This window comes from Equus przewalskii, chromosome 5 (genome assembly GCF_037783145.1).
Source record: "Equus przewalskii isolate Varuska chromosome 5, EquPr2, whole genome shotgun sequence".
Taxonomy (NCBI): Eukaryota; Metazoa; Chordata; class Mammalia; order Perissodactyla; family Equidae; genus Equus; species Equus przewalskii.
The window spans coordinates 74,328,402-74,342,761 of NC_091835.1; the positions used below are offsets into that span (position 1 = coordinate 74,328,402).

Sequence of the window (14,360 nt, forward strand, 5' to 3'; positions counted from 1 at the left end):
ATTGAGTCAAGCAGCACTGGCTCAGAATCCTGGCTCCACAATACACTAGCTGTGGGATTTGGAACAATTTATCACCTGCTCCAAACCTCAGTTTCTTCACCTGCAAAATGAGGGTGGTAACAGTACCCATCTCAGGGGGTTGTGGGCATCAAATAAAATAATGACGAGGCTTGGCACATAGTAAGTTCTCAGTTAATGATAGTTATTATTTATTATTATCATAATTATAACCAGATAAAACAGTGTACATGAAATGTTTTTTAATTTAGAATGTAGTAAAAACGTTTGTTACTCATTTCTATTTTCAAGAGTCAGGGAGGGACTGACCTTCGATGTGCGAACAGTCATCAACTCTTTGAACAGAGGTATGGGAAGATGAGTGTAGGGACAGAAACGTCTTGAAAGAAGAAAGGTAGATGAGGAGGATCATGCCAGAGGAACTTTTACTAATTGTTAATAAAATGCAGGTGAGTTATTGCTGAAAGCAGCTTGATAATTTGAGAACTGTAGAGAAGATTAAATTAAAGTTAAATAAAACAACTCAAATTTGAGTTAAATTTTATTATATTAGCCACGTAAATATTCAGAAGCCTCTTCCTTATCCATAAACAAAAAATAATTACTCGAATTCTCAACGTATGGTGCAAAATAGCCCCCTAATCATTCAAGTTCTTCATTAGAAACTCCTAAATGAGGCTTGCAACTTTTGGTTTCATATTTTTTATTTTATATTTTTCTAGCCAAAGTAAAATTCATACTTATTAATAAACATGGATATGGAAGAAAATGATAGTGGGCATCTGATTGGAAAGATATCATCTGTTTCTCTGCTAAAACCATCTAACACAGGAGAACTGGGACCTGAGGGAAAGCAGACACCAGCAGCAAAGATTTAGGGACAGATAATATTAGCTACCATGGTCCACAAATTCAAAAAATCGAAAGGAAGTTGAGGTATCTTGGGCTACCACAGTTATAAGAGTTTGCTGATTGCCTCCTAAAGGCTCCTCAACTGTGAGCTGACACAGTTAGCTTTTCTTATCGCACTGAGACTGGGAGAGTGATGGAAATGAAACATCACTGCCCAGTTAGCAGATACAATGAAAGATCAAAAGGAGAATCAATGTTCAAAGTGAAAATAAAAACAGAATGTGGGGAAAATAACTTAGGCATTGGTTTAGAAAGTAGGGTAGGAAATTTCATGAGGAGCCTGAAAAGTAGCGGTAGAGAAAATTCTTCTACATGGGAATTTAAGAAAATAATTCTTGTGAGGAACCAGCTTCTATCCAATAGAAAATCTTATTCAAGTGAGATTGACAGAAAAAAGGCATTTGAACCAATTCAACAGGAAAATAGTAGCCTCTCCTAAATGTTTCTGAGCTCCTCTTCCATTCTCATCACTGATTTCTTTCCTTTGTACCTTCATGGACAGCAAAGATTAGCAATGAAAAACCAAACCATTCTGAAAGAATTCATTCTGCTGGGACTAACAGACAGCCCGGAGATTCAGCTTGTAATCTTTATACTTCTCTTCCTCACCTATATATTCAGCATCATTGGAAACCTGACAATCATCACCCTCACACTGCTGGACTCCCACCTCCAGACTCCCATGTATTTCTTCCTCCGGAATTTCTCCTTCTTAGAAATTTCCTTTACCTCCACTTTGACTCCTAGGCTACTGATCAGCATCTCAACTGGCAACAAAAGCATCAGCTTTGCTGGCTGCTTCACTCAGTATTTCTTTGCCATATTCCTTGGGGCCACAGAGTTTTACCTCCTGGCTGCCATGTCCTATGACCGCTACGTGGCCATCTGTAAACCCCTACATTATGCAACCATCATGAGCAACAGAGTCTGCACCCAGCTGGTTCTCGGCTCCTGGCTAGGTGGCTTCCTCATCATCGTATCCCCAATCATCCTGACCAGTCAGCTGGATTTCTGTGCCTCCAATGTCCTGAACCATTATTATTGTGACTATGGACCCCTCATCGAAATATCTTGCTCCGACACAAGAGTCCTGGAGCTGGTTGACTTTATCTTAGCAGTTGTGACTCTGGTGGTCACTCTGGTGCTGGTGGTTCTCTCCTACACAAACATCATCTGGACCATTCTGAAGATCCCCTCTGCTCAGCAAAGGAAAAAGGCCTTCTCCACGTGTTCCTCTCACATGATTGTCATCTCCCTCTCTTATGGCAGCTGCATCTTCATGTACATAAAACCCTCAGCCAAAGAAGGAGTTGCCTTCAATAAGGGAGTAGCTGTGCTCAATACCTCAGTTGCTCCTTTATTGAACCCGTTCATTTACACTCTAAGGAACAAACAAGTAAAACAAGGCTTCAGAGATGTGGCCAGTAAGATTATGAGTCTTTAATGAACATAAAGACCTCAAACTCAAAGGAAAATCTGAACAATATTCATGACGTTCCTCCTCATGAAAACATAGGGAGAGCTTCTCTGACCCTCTCCTTATTAAAGCAACATCTCAGATGAATTTATCATGAAGAGATGTCAAAGATATATTTCAAACTTGCCAATGAGGGGGAAATCTTCCAAAAAACCAGTTCAAATATTTTTTCTAGCAAATAGATTTTTGAGCCAGACACTTAAAAATTTTGCAAATTGTAATATAATACCACTCTTTCCTTACTTTTTTCAGAATATAGTTATTTTAAATAAAAATACCTTATTTGTGCTAGAAAGAAATGTGTTTATGACAGTTATTTTAAAAGAACTTAACATAGATTTTTTAAGTTCTCATCCTTAATTTCTAATACGATAAAAAATATAGATATAACCTCTTAGTAGATGAATTTTATAGGAAAAAATGTTGCTAGATAACATTGTTAGTCTGAGTACAAGAAAGGAATAGGTGGGTAAAATTACTAGGATTGTCACAAAACTGATGGTCCTGAGCTTAGTGGTAAAGTTTAGCTTTACAAATGAGGCTTGTAATTTTAACAAAGTCTTTAAGTAGTCTAAACATATTATCAGAAATACTAGATGTCTCCCAGAAGAGGCTAGTGATTATATCTTTCGATAAAGCTCTACTCTTGCAATAAAGGCCATCTTTTCCCAAGTTTGACACTATTTCCTTTCTTATCCTTATTCTGACAATTCTAAAACTGTCTCTTCTTTAGACACAACACAAAAAAGATTTCCAGTTGTAAGCTTGATAGTTCTGACTCTCTCTCTCCTTCCAGGCCTGAAATTGGAATGAAAACTATTACCAGGTGTTTCCCTAACAGAGTGAATATCCAATCTCCTATTAAGGGAAGATTCAGAAGAATAGGAATCTTGGGCCACCTTGACAATGGTCAAAACCTACAGGGCTCTGTGAGTGTGCCTGAGCTTCAGGGGACGTATTTTGCAGATGAACCTGAGAAGGTTGAGTGGGAAAGGGCTGCCTAAGGATACCTTAGGAAATGGCATCCAAATTTTTTAAGGATTGGCTTTTTAAAGGGTAAAGCAGAGAAGGTGAAGAGAACTACATGATGGTAGGGTGTCTACATTCTATTTAGTGGGAAAATCTCAATGTCAAGCGGACTGAGAAAAGTTAAGTATGTGTATTGTAATTTCCACAGAAATGACTTTAAAAGCTAAACAACGAAATACAGTCAAAATCACAATAAATAAATGAATTTAAATGGAATACTAAGAAAATTCTCCAATAACTCAAAAGTAGTCATGAAAAGAGGAAGAGAGGAACTAAAACAGAGGAAACAAACAGAAAACAAATAATAAAATGATGGACATAAATCCAAACATATAAATAATTACATTAAATGCAAATGGTTCAGACATGTCATCAAAATAGGGCTGTCAGAATGGGTCTGTCTCTAAATGACCTGACTATATGCTGTCTACAAGAAACTTTCTTCAAATATAATGATTTAAGCAAGTTAAGAGTAAAAAATGGAAAAAGATATACGCTGGAAACACTAGTCAAAAGAAAGCTGAAGTGGCCATATTAATATCAGACAAAGTAGACTTCAGAGCAAAGAAAATACAGGGAATAAAGGGGAATGTTTCAAAATTATAAAAGAATCAATTTATCAAGAAAACGTCTTAAATATATACACACTTAACAACACAATTCCAAAAAACATACGTAAAAACTTATATAACTCAAAGAAGAAATAGAAAATCCACAATTATAATTTGACTTCCATACTCCTCTCTCAGTAACAGATATAATTAGTAGATAGAAAATAAGCAAGGATATAGAAGAACCAAACAACATTATCAATCAACTGGATATAATTGCCATTTATAGAACACTGCGCCTAAAAACAGGAGAATATACAGTCTTTTCACATGCACATGGAATATTTACCAAAATAGACCATACCCTGGGTCTGCACAATGAATCTTAGCAAAATTAAAAGAACTGAAATAATATAAAGTATGTTCTCAGTTCATAATCGAATTAAACTTGAAATTAATAATAGAAATGTAACAGAAAATTTTCCAAGCGCTTGGAAATTAAACAGCACACTTATCAATAATTCACAAGTCAAAGAGGAAATCTCAAGAGAAATTAGAAAATATATTGAACTGAATGAAAATGAAAGCTCATATCACAAATTGTGATGCAGCTATAGCAGTACTTAAAGGGAAATTTACAGCCTTAAATGCTCACATTGGAAAAGATGCAGTCTCAAATCAATAGCATAAGCTTTCACTCTAAGGGGAAAAAAAGCAAAATAAACCCACAGCAAGTAAAAAAGAAGGAAATAATAAAAATAAGAACAGAAATCAATAAAATTCAAAACAAAAACAATAAAATCAGTAAAACTAAAAACTGGTTCTTTGAGAAGTTCGGTAAGATTGATAGCATCTAGCAAGACCAACAAAGGAAAAAAGAGAGAAGACACAAAATACCAATATCAGAAGTGCAAAAGGGAATATCATTACAGACTCTATAGATATTAGAATGATAATAATGAAATACTACAAATGGATGTGTTAAAATGGTAATAGCCTAAAACCTTTTCGGCTTCAACTTTAAGAGGATATTGGGAAAGTTTATATAGCGAATTAGAAGAGTCCATATGAACTCTTACAGGCTCTGCTCAAACTACTGTGCTTGTGTCCATACACTCTTTTTGTCCACACAGATTTTGGGACCAAAACTCATTCTTCATTTATTCCTTGAAGCGTGCATATATGTGTGTTAATGATCAGATTAACTATAATCTGATGATGTGTAGAATTCCCTGGAACTTTAAAAGCAGAGGAGGCAAGTAGGAAACAATAAAACGGTAGATATGTAGTCTTTCTGCAGTATATTATACCCAGGAGTTCCATTTGCAAAGTAGATTTCTACTTGTTAAATTTACATGTCTTTTATCACAGAAAAGAAACTAATTTTCTTCTGATAATGGTCCCATAGTAACCGTTATAGGTTGGGACACAAAAAGAGCTTAGGACTGCAGAAATTCCTACTATATGAGGGCTTTAGTGCTCCAAGAGATCTGATGCCATATGGAAGTGGAAGTAAAGATAGGTATAGGGGAACCCATATTAACTAGACAGCTATTGTCTCCCCATAGTTATAATCAATTCCCCTTGGCAAGTTAGAGGAGGGAGAGGGAATTGCTGGGTGCTAATGACTCCCTCAAAACAGATTGGATAGATTTGGGATAGCTGTCCTGTTTCTTTGCAAGTATGAGACTCTGGTTCTTCTAATGGCCCTTTGGTCTGCAATATCTACAGGAGGGCTTATCCTTAGAAAACAAGATGAGTTTTCTACTTTGTTTTCACTTTCAGAGTCAATGGTTTTGTCTGGCACATCAACATTTGCTTTCTTTTATATATTGTTAACGTTCTAGAGCTCTTTGAAAATGTTCAGCCATAATTCATATCTTCTAAATCACAAATTTTCCTCTATTTTTTACTAAGTTCCCTGTTTCAGGTCTGAATGAGGTTCCCTTTATCTCAGCTACTTGGTTTACCCCAGAATATTGTTCAAAATTTTCCTGAATTTATTTAAAGTATCCTATTTATTTCTTTTCATTTTGTTTATGTTCCTGAATCTTTATAAAGCTACTCTAAAGCAAAAGACTTCCAAAACACTGTATTCCTACTTTGCTTTTTCCAAAGTCCCTTTTAGTTGCAGAGCTAGGATTTTTTTCAGCTTTACCAAGATATAATAGATATATAACACTGTTTAAGTTTAAGTTATACAACATTATAATTTGATATACATATGTATTGTGACAGATTACCACAATAAGGTTAGTAACACATTCATCACCTCACATGGTTACTTTTTTGTGTGAGAATAGATCTATTCTCTAAACAACTTTCAGGTATAAAGTACAGTATTTTTTTTGAAAATTTAAACAGTAAATATTTTTCATAAACACTTTCATTTTTTTTCCAGCTTTATTGAGATATAATTGACAAACAGCATTGTTCAAGTTTAAGGTGTATAACATGATGATCTGACACAGGTATAGATAGTGAAATGGTTACCATGGTAAGGTTATTTATCGCACTGGGAATGCAGACATCTCTCTAAGATAGTGATTTCATTTCCTTTGGATATATATACATCCTAGAAGTGAGATTGCTGGATCATATAGGAGTTCTATTTTTAATTTTGTGAGGAAACTCCATACTGCTTTCCTTAGTGACTGTACCAATTTACATTCTCACCAACATTGCACAAGGGTTCCCTTTTTATACCCATCCTCATTGACACTTACCTCTTGTCCTTGTAATAATAGCCATTCTAAAATATGCGAGGTGATATCTCATTGCGATTTTGATTTGCATTTCCTGTTAGTGATGTTGAGGACTTCTTCATGTACTCATTGACTATTTGTCTATCTTCTTTGGAAAAATGTCTATTTGAGTCATTGCCCATTTTTTAATCAGATTATTTGTTTTTTAGCTACTGAGTTGTATGAGTTCATCATATATTGTTAAAATGTCCATTATGTCTTATTAAATTTCTTTCATCAATGCCTTACAGTTTTCAGTGTACAGGTCTTTCATCTCCCTGACTAAACCTTTTCCCAGGTATTTTATTTTTGATGCTATTGTGAAAGGGATTGTTTATTTTTTTCATATAGTTCATTGTTAGTGTATAGCAACGCAACTGATTTTTGTATGTAGATTTTGCATCTTGCAACTTTACTGAATTTGCTGATTAGATCTAACAGTTTTTTTTGGTGGAGCCTTTAGGATTTTCTATATATTTAATCATACCATCTGCAAAAAGAGACTATTTTACTTCTTGCTTTCTGATTTTGATGCCTTTTTCTTGCCCAGCTGCTCTGACTAGGACTTCCAGTACAATGTTCAATAGGGGTGATAAGAGTGGCTTTCTTGTCTCGTTCCTGATCTTAGAGGAAAGGCTTTCAACCTTCCACCATTGAGTATGAATTTAGCTGTGGGCTGGTCATACATGGCCTTTATTATGTTGAGGTGTGTTCCTTCTATACCCAATTATTTTTAGATTTTTTTACCATGAAAAGATGTTGAATTTTGTGAAATCCTTTTTCTGCATCTATTGTGAGGAGCTATGGTTTTTGTTTGTTTGTTTGTTTGTTTCTGCTTTTTTTTAATTGAGTTATTGATAGCTTACAATCTTGTGAAATTTCAGTTGTACATTAATGTTTGTCAGTCATGTTGTAGGTGCACCACTTCCCCCTTTGTGCCCACCCCCTACCCCACCTCTCCCCTGGTATCCACTAAACTGTTCTTGGTCCATAATTTTACATTCCTCATATGAGTGGAGTCATACACAGATTATCTTTCTCTCGCTGGCTTATTTCACTTAACATAATTCTCTCAAGGTCCATCCATGTTATTGCAAATGGAATGATTTTGTTCTGTTTTGCAGCTGAGTAGTATGCCATTGTATATATGTACCACATCTTCTTTACCCATTCGTCTGTTGCTGGACACTTAGGTTGCTTCCACGTCTTGGCTATTGTAAACAGTGCTGCAATAAACATTGGGGTGCATAGGACTTTTGGGATTGCTGACTTCAAGCTCTTTGGATAAATACCCAGTAGTGGGATGGCTGGATCGTATGGTAGTTCTATTTTTAATTTTTTGAGGAATCTCCATATTGTTTTCCATAGTGGCTGCACCAGTTTGCATTCCCGCCAGCAGTGTATGAGGGTTCCTTTTTCTCCGCAACCTCTCCAACATTTGTTGCTATTAGTTTTAGATATTTTTGTCATTCTAATGGGTGTAAGGTGATATCTTAGTGTAGTTTTGATTTGCATTTCCCTGATGATCAGCGATGATGAGCATCTTTTCATGTGCCTATTGGCCATCAGTATATCTTCTTTGGAGAAATCTCTGTTCATGTCTCCAGCCCATTTTTTGATTGGGTTGTTTGATGTTTTGTTGTTGAGTTGCGAGAGTTCTTTATATATTATGGATATTAAGCCTTTGTCAGATATATGACTTGCAAATATTTTTTCCCAGTTAGTGGGTTGTTTTTTTGTTTCAATCCTGTTTTCATTTGCCTTGAAGAAGCTCTTTAATCTGATGAAGTCCCATTTGTTTATTCTTTCTATTGTTTCCCTTCTCTGAGAAGGCATGGTGTCCGAAAAGATCCTTTTAATACTGATGTCAAAGAGTGTACTGCCTACGCTTTCTTCCAGAAGCCTTATGGTTTCAGGTCTCACCTTTAGGTCTTTAATCCATTTTGAGTTTATTTTGGTGAATGGTTACTGTGAGGAGCTATGGTTTTTATCTTTCATTATATTAATGTGATATGTCGCATTTGTTGATTTGCATATGTTGAACCATCCTTGTGTCCCAGGGGAAAATTCCACTTGATCATGGTGTATGGCTGTGGTATTGATTCAGTTTGCTAGTATTTGTTGAGAATATTTCTATGTATATTCGTCAGGGATATTGGCCTGTAGTTTTCTTTTCCCGTAGTGCCCTTATCTGGCTTTGGTATCAGTGTAATGCTGACCTCTTACAATGAATTTGGAAGTGTCCCCTCCTCTCCTATTTTTTGGAATAATTTGGATAGGTTTGGCATTAATTTTTCTTGAAGTGTTTGGTGTAATTCCCTCATGAAACCATCTGGACCTGGACTTTTCTTGGTTGGGAGGTTTTTTATTACTTCTTCAATCTCCTTAGTTGTTATTGGTCTGTTTAAGGGTAAATTCTTTTGTTTGGCTTTGCTAGAGGATCTTTGAGAGAGGCTGTCTTGAAGGCAACATTTTATTTTGTGTCCTAAGCATACCACTCAAAGAAAGCTGACCATTAAATATTAGGTCATTTGTGCTCTACTTTTGAGAGTTCCTCTAAAATGTATCATTTGACATGTCAAAATCTCTCCCTAATGGCCTATGTAAATCTAAGTCAGCCTTAGTGAATTTTTTAACAGTTTGATTGTGGTATAATTAATATACCAAAAACTGCACGTGTTTAATGTATACAATTTGAAGAGTTTGATCATATGCATACAGCAATGATACTGAAATTTTGTCATTTATCAAAGTAAGAACAAGAATTAGAGTTATGATAAGAGGCAGGAGGAAGAGAGAGTGAGAGATTTATATATGACATGAGAATTCTGCAAGGAAAGGGTTGTGGTTTTGACATAAATGAGTCCATGATGATGAACAGGAAAGATGTTCAGTTAAAAGTCTGTGCTTATGAACAGCCTTGGGTACCCCAACCAAACAGAGGCAAGAAAGAAGTCATATAGCCAAAAATTCAATGATCAAATGACTGTATTTCACAATGTGACAAGACAGAGTGTCCTATGAAAGTTTTGTTGAGGGACTCACAGCAAAGTTTGACCAGTCACATTTACACAGCTTGGTCATTGGTCTAACAGGCCTACAACAATTAGTCTTCAAGATTAGCTTGGATTAGAGATTTATCAGACCTACACTTCCATCTTTTGCCTAAAAATCAATCAATCTTTTCCTAGGAGAAAATGATTTTTTTATCAAACACATGCATTTAATTCCACTTCTTCCAAAGACTCCAGTAAAACTACCGTAAGGTGAATTTTTTCTCCTTTATCTCCCCAAATCCCCCCGCTACATAGTTGTATATCTTAGTTGCAGGTCCTTCTAGCTGTGGCATGTGGGACGTCGTCTCAATGTGGCCTGATGAGCGGTGCCATGTCTGCGCCCAGGATCCAAACCAGCGAAACCCTGGGCCACTGCAGCAGAGCATGCCAACTTAACCACCTGGCCACAGGGCCGGCCCAGGGGATTTTTTAATGCATAAACTCACAAAAGTGAAGAAAGAAGACGTCAACAAACTGTTAGAAGCTGGAGCGAAGGTAGACTAATGGTAAATAATTTAGCAGAATTCCAAGCTGGGAAGAGAGTAAACTGAGACCATCTAATTTTTATACCTCATAATCCTCAAAAGTACTGTAAAGGGCAGCACAAGTTACCTCTGGTTGTGAGGATAAAAAGGATGGTTAAGATAAGAGGGCCTATGATGAAAACATTTTGAGAAGAAATTAAATCTTTTGATAACTTCCTCCACTCCACGTCATTGAGTAGCTGCCCCAATCTCACCTCTTCCCAGGCAGAGTCTGGAGATTTATTCTCTGGAGAAAATAATACAGAGGATCACTGGACTGAAATGCAAAACAACAATGAAAGTATGGATATCTATGGGAGACAAGGAGATTAAGTGACTTTACATTTATTAAACATTAAATGCAGAAACACTTCAGCTTAATCAACCACGTGGCTCTGAGAACACTAGCAAACAAACCTTCATATTCACAGCAAATGGATAGAAGATGCTTCTTCAAAGAGTCCAACAAGCCCAAGAAGAAAGACCTAGAGACATTGACAGTGGGAGATTCGTCCAACAAATAGCCCATCCAATCACCTTATAAACGCACCTGCTTCCACTTGGAGAACTGCTTCATTGAAATCACACAATCCCTATCAACTAAATCTCCAAGCCCAGGACATGAAAAAGAAGAAGGTAGTTCTTTACCTCTGTCAGTTTCTATTAGTGAGGAAGAAAACCTTAATTACTTCATGTCAACATCACCATCAAGCGTACCAAAAATGCTGGCAGAATTGTCCAAAAGAAATCTTGAAAAAATCTCTCCCTTCCATCAACTTCAATGGGAAGGGAAGATCCACTTAGTATCACAAATGTACAATAGAGCGACCGTAACAGCAATCAGTGCAGTCAGCACTGAATTTATTGTTTCTGCACTATAATGTCAAACTTTAAAATGTGACTCAAATTTTGAAATAATAAGATGGTATTATTTATTAAATATTTTAAACATTTGGATTTATTCTCATATCAAAGAAGTTTATTCTATGATGGCAATAGCTTGGGCCTAAGTTTTGACAAAATATTTCTTTTTACCTTTGGACATGCAGCATTTGGCTAAAATGTGTATTTGATTCACCTTTTTTAAAAAATACATACTTATTTTAACCAGACGACCTATTCCTGGATATTGGTCCCATACTAATTAAAGCACAAGTATAGGAAGATTAGGTAAAGAAATGTTTATTTCAGGAACGTTCAAAGTACCAAAAGAAAAACAAAACTGGAAACAAAGTGAACGTCATCAATTGTGGAGTACTTAAATAAATAATGGTACAACCTCGGCATGGAATATTATGCAACCGTGAAAAAAATTAGAGCTCTATCACTTGGTTTGTACATCCCTCCAGGAAATGTTGTTGAGTGAGAAAGTCACGATGGTGGAAAAAGTGTAAAATGAAATCCCATATTTATGAAACAATGATATATTTAGATATTAGTATATATGATTATATGGGCATTGATAAAAAATACAGAAGATTACAAACCAAGTTGTTAACAAGAGTGATCAGGGAGGGGAGGAGGATGTGGGAGAGGAAAAGGAGAAGAGAAATAACTTTAAAAAAAAACTGCCTTAAAAATGATGTTAAGATGTTACATTAAGGCAATTATGTTAATATGTTTTAAGTCTGAAAATTCAAACGACCATGACCCTTGGTTATTCCTCTCCAGTCCACTTGTGCTCATAATGAATGAGGCAAAAAAAACACCTTCTCTAAGAAGCATTTGCTTTATTTCAGTGTGAGAATCTTCTGAGAGAAAATTTCAAGCAAACACACAAATTATGAATAGATAACATAGACTCCTAAGTCCAACACTGTCTAGTTTATGCTTGAATCTCAACTTCCACTTGCTGCTGCTTGGTGCCAATCTAAGGGAGCTCTATCACAGTCCCTGTGCCTGGAGAAACCTAAGGTTTTTCCCCTTTGGGTTTCAAGTCAACCAAACAGTTTCTTGCAGATCCCCAACATACACACCAGATGCTCTTTCCACTCAGAATTTCTTGAACTTTTTGATAGTTAAGTTCATTTAGATGTAAAGAGAAGAAACTCTCTCAAAGTAGAGTAAGAAATAGTTGCAGTGGCATCTCAAAGAGCCCAAATTCAAGAAGTACAGCCAAATATAACAAGTTCTCTGTGTGTGTGTGTATGTGTCTCTCTCCTCTCTCTCTGCCTCTCTCTGTGTCTTTCTCTTCTTCCTCTCTCTCTTTCTCTCTTTCTCCCTCTTCCCACCCTCCCCCTGCCCCCGCCTCTCTCTCTCTCTCTCTCATGTTATGGCTCTGCCCAATTTCTCTATGGACCAGCTACCCTGATTATTCATCCACTCTCTCATGGCCTTTATGCCTGCTCCATGAAGTCTAAATCTCTTTCTATCCTGACTGCCCACAGTTAGCAAACTCAGACCCTGTAGCCCATGTATAAAGACCCAGGAAAGAGATTCTAATTGTGGCAGCTCGACCCGCATCCTAGCAAGGCTTCAATCATCGGTGATCAGGAGCTGCCCTTTCTAGGATGAGCCCAAGAAAGATTCTCTTAGAGGAGAGTGGGCTAGGAAGAAATTATCCCACATATTTAATACAAAATAATCTCTCTGTATAGGCTTCTGACTGGAACACACTTTTCTATTCTTCCACAAATTTACACTCTCTCAGTTTTCTTCATCTTCTTGTCCTTTTCTCCTCTGCATCATCCATTTCCAATATATCTCCTGTCTTGGTTTATACACCTTTGTCCTTCAGCCATGTCCATGGGCTTGTTTTGTCTTACCTGCCAGCAGTCTGAGGGTTGTAAGACTCTTGGCCAATTATACGTTATCAGTCTCAAACCCTGTATTTGCCACATTCATCCTTTAGGTCTCTCTGCCTAAGGCTAAACAGTAAAAAATCATTGACCACAGAGAACTAAAGACAAACTTCACAATCTCACAGATTTATCTTAGACCAAGCCTGATATTAGAAACTTTCTTCTCACCAAATGCAAGAGCAAACTCCGGTATCATTGGTCTCTTGGCCAAAGCTCTGCTTAACACACCATGAGCCTCTTTTTCAAAGACTCCATGGCCAGTGGAGATCAGTTTATTGTTGACATTTCCATGTAATGTTTCTTGGATTGCAAGTACATGCATCGAAGGAGACTAGAGATCCAGAATCAGAAAGGAAATGGTGAATGGCCATGGGGAGAAGGCAGTTCAAGCCCTTGGAGGAAAAGATAGAGGGATATAGAGCATCCTGCCTTCCATCAGAAAGCAAAAATCAAAGAACAATGGTCCAACACAGGGAAGAAAGGAGTTGTTCTAAAATAAATCCTGAGCCTCTCCCATGGTGATATACTAACACCACTGACAAATAGGAGGAACACCACTTCTGCATCCCTTATGCTCCTCAAGAGACATTCTAGAGCATGCTGTAGAATTAGATACACCTGCCCTCAAATGCCGACAATTCAGAGCACCTGCTATGTGACTTTGGGGAAATTATGTAACTTCTGTATGCTCCATTCCTCATCTGAAAAATAGGGCAAAACAGTAATAGTAATAATAATAACTTGTCTAGCATTTACCATATTCCAAGCACTTTTCAAATCTCTCCACATATATTGACACATTTAGTTCTCATGACATAATTCTGAGACAGGCACTCTTATTACTCCTGTTTTACAGATGAAGCAGCTGAGGCACAGAAAGGCTAGGCAACTTGCTGAAGGTCACAGTTCTAAGAACTAAGTGAACTACGAGCCTAATAATGACTGCTGCCTCAAATGTTGCAAACATAAAATGACAAGACGAACGGAAATTGATAAAACTCTGCCCAGCTCAGGCAAACTGCTCAAGAAACTGATGTTGCATTTTTTACCATTGTTATCATCATTATTGCTTCAGTTCCCACAGGTTTTATCCTGTAACTGATGCCCTTGTGGCAGCTTCCTCCTGGGTCTGTTTAGAACGTCTTCCCAAGTTATCTGTCAAAAGTTAATTCCCAATATTGTTTTTTTAAAGACTAATTAAAATTTTCTGGACCTGTGTCCCCAGAGCAACAATTTATCCCTCAATGT

General features: G+C 36.8%; 2 protein-coding genes across 2 annotated transcripts in view; one reads left to right on the top strand and one right to left on the bottom strand.

The window, feature by feature from the left end:
* LOC139083404 (olfactory receptor 6C2-like) overlaps window positions 1–14,360 on the bottom strand; it is a 152,761-nt gene that overhangs the window by 72,658 nt on the left and 65,743 nt on the right. The window lies entirely within an intron of this gene.
* Window positions 1,445–2,374, top strand: LOC103560217 (olfactory receptor 6C4-like). Its single transcript, XM_008534211.2, has one exon. The coding sequence runs from the start codon at window positions 1,445–1,447 to the stop codon at window positions 2,372–2,374; it is 930 nt and encodes a 309-aa protein (XP_008532433.2).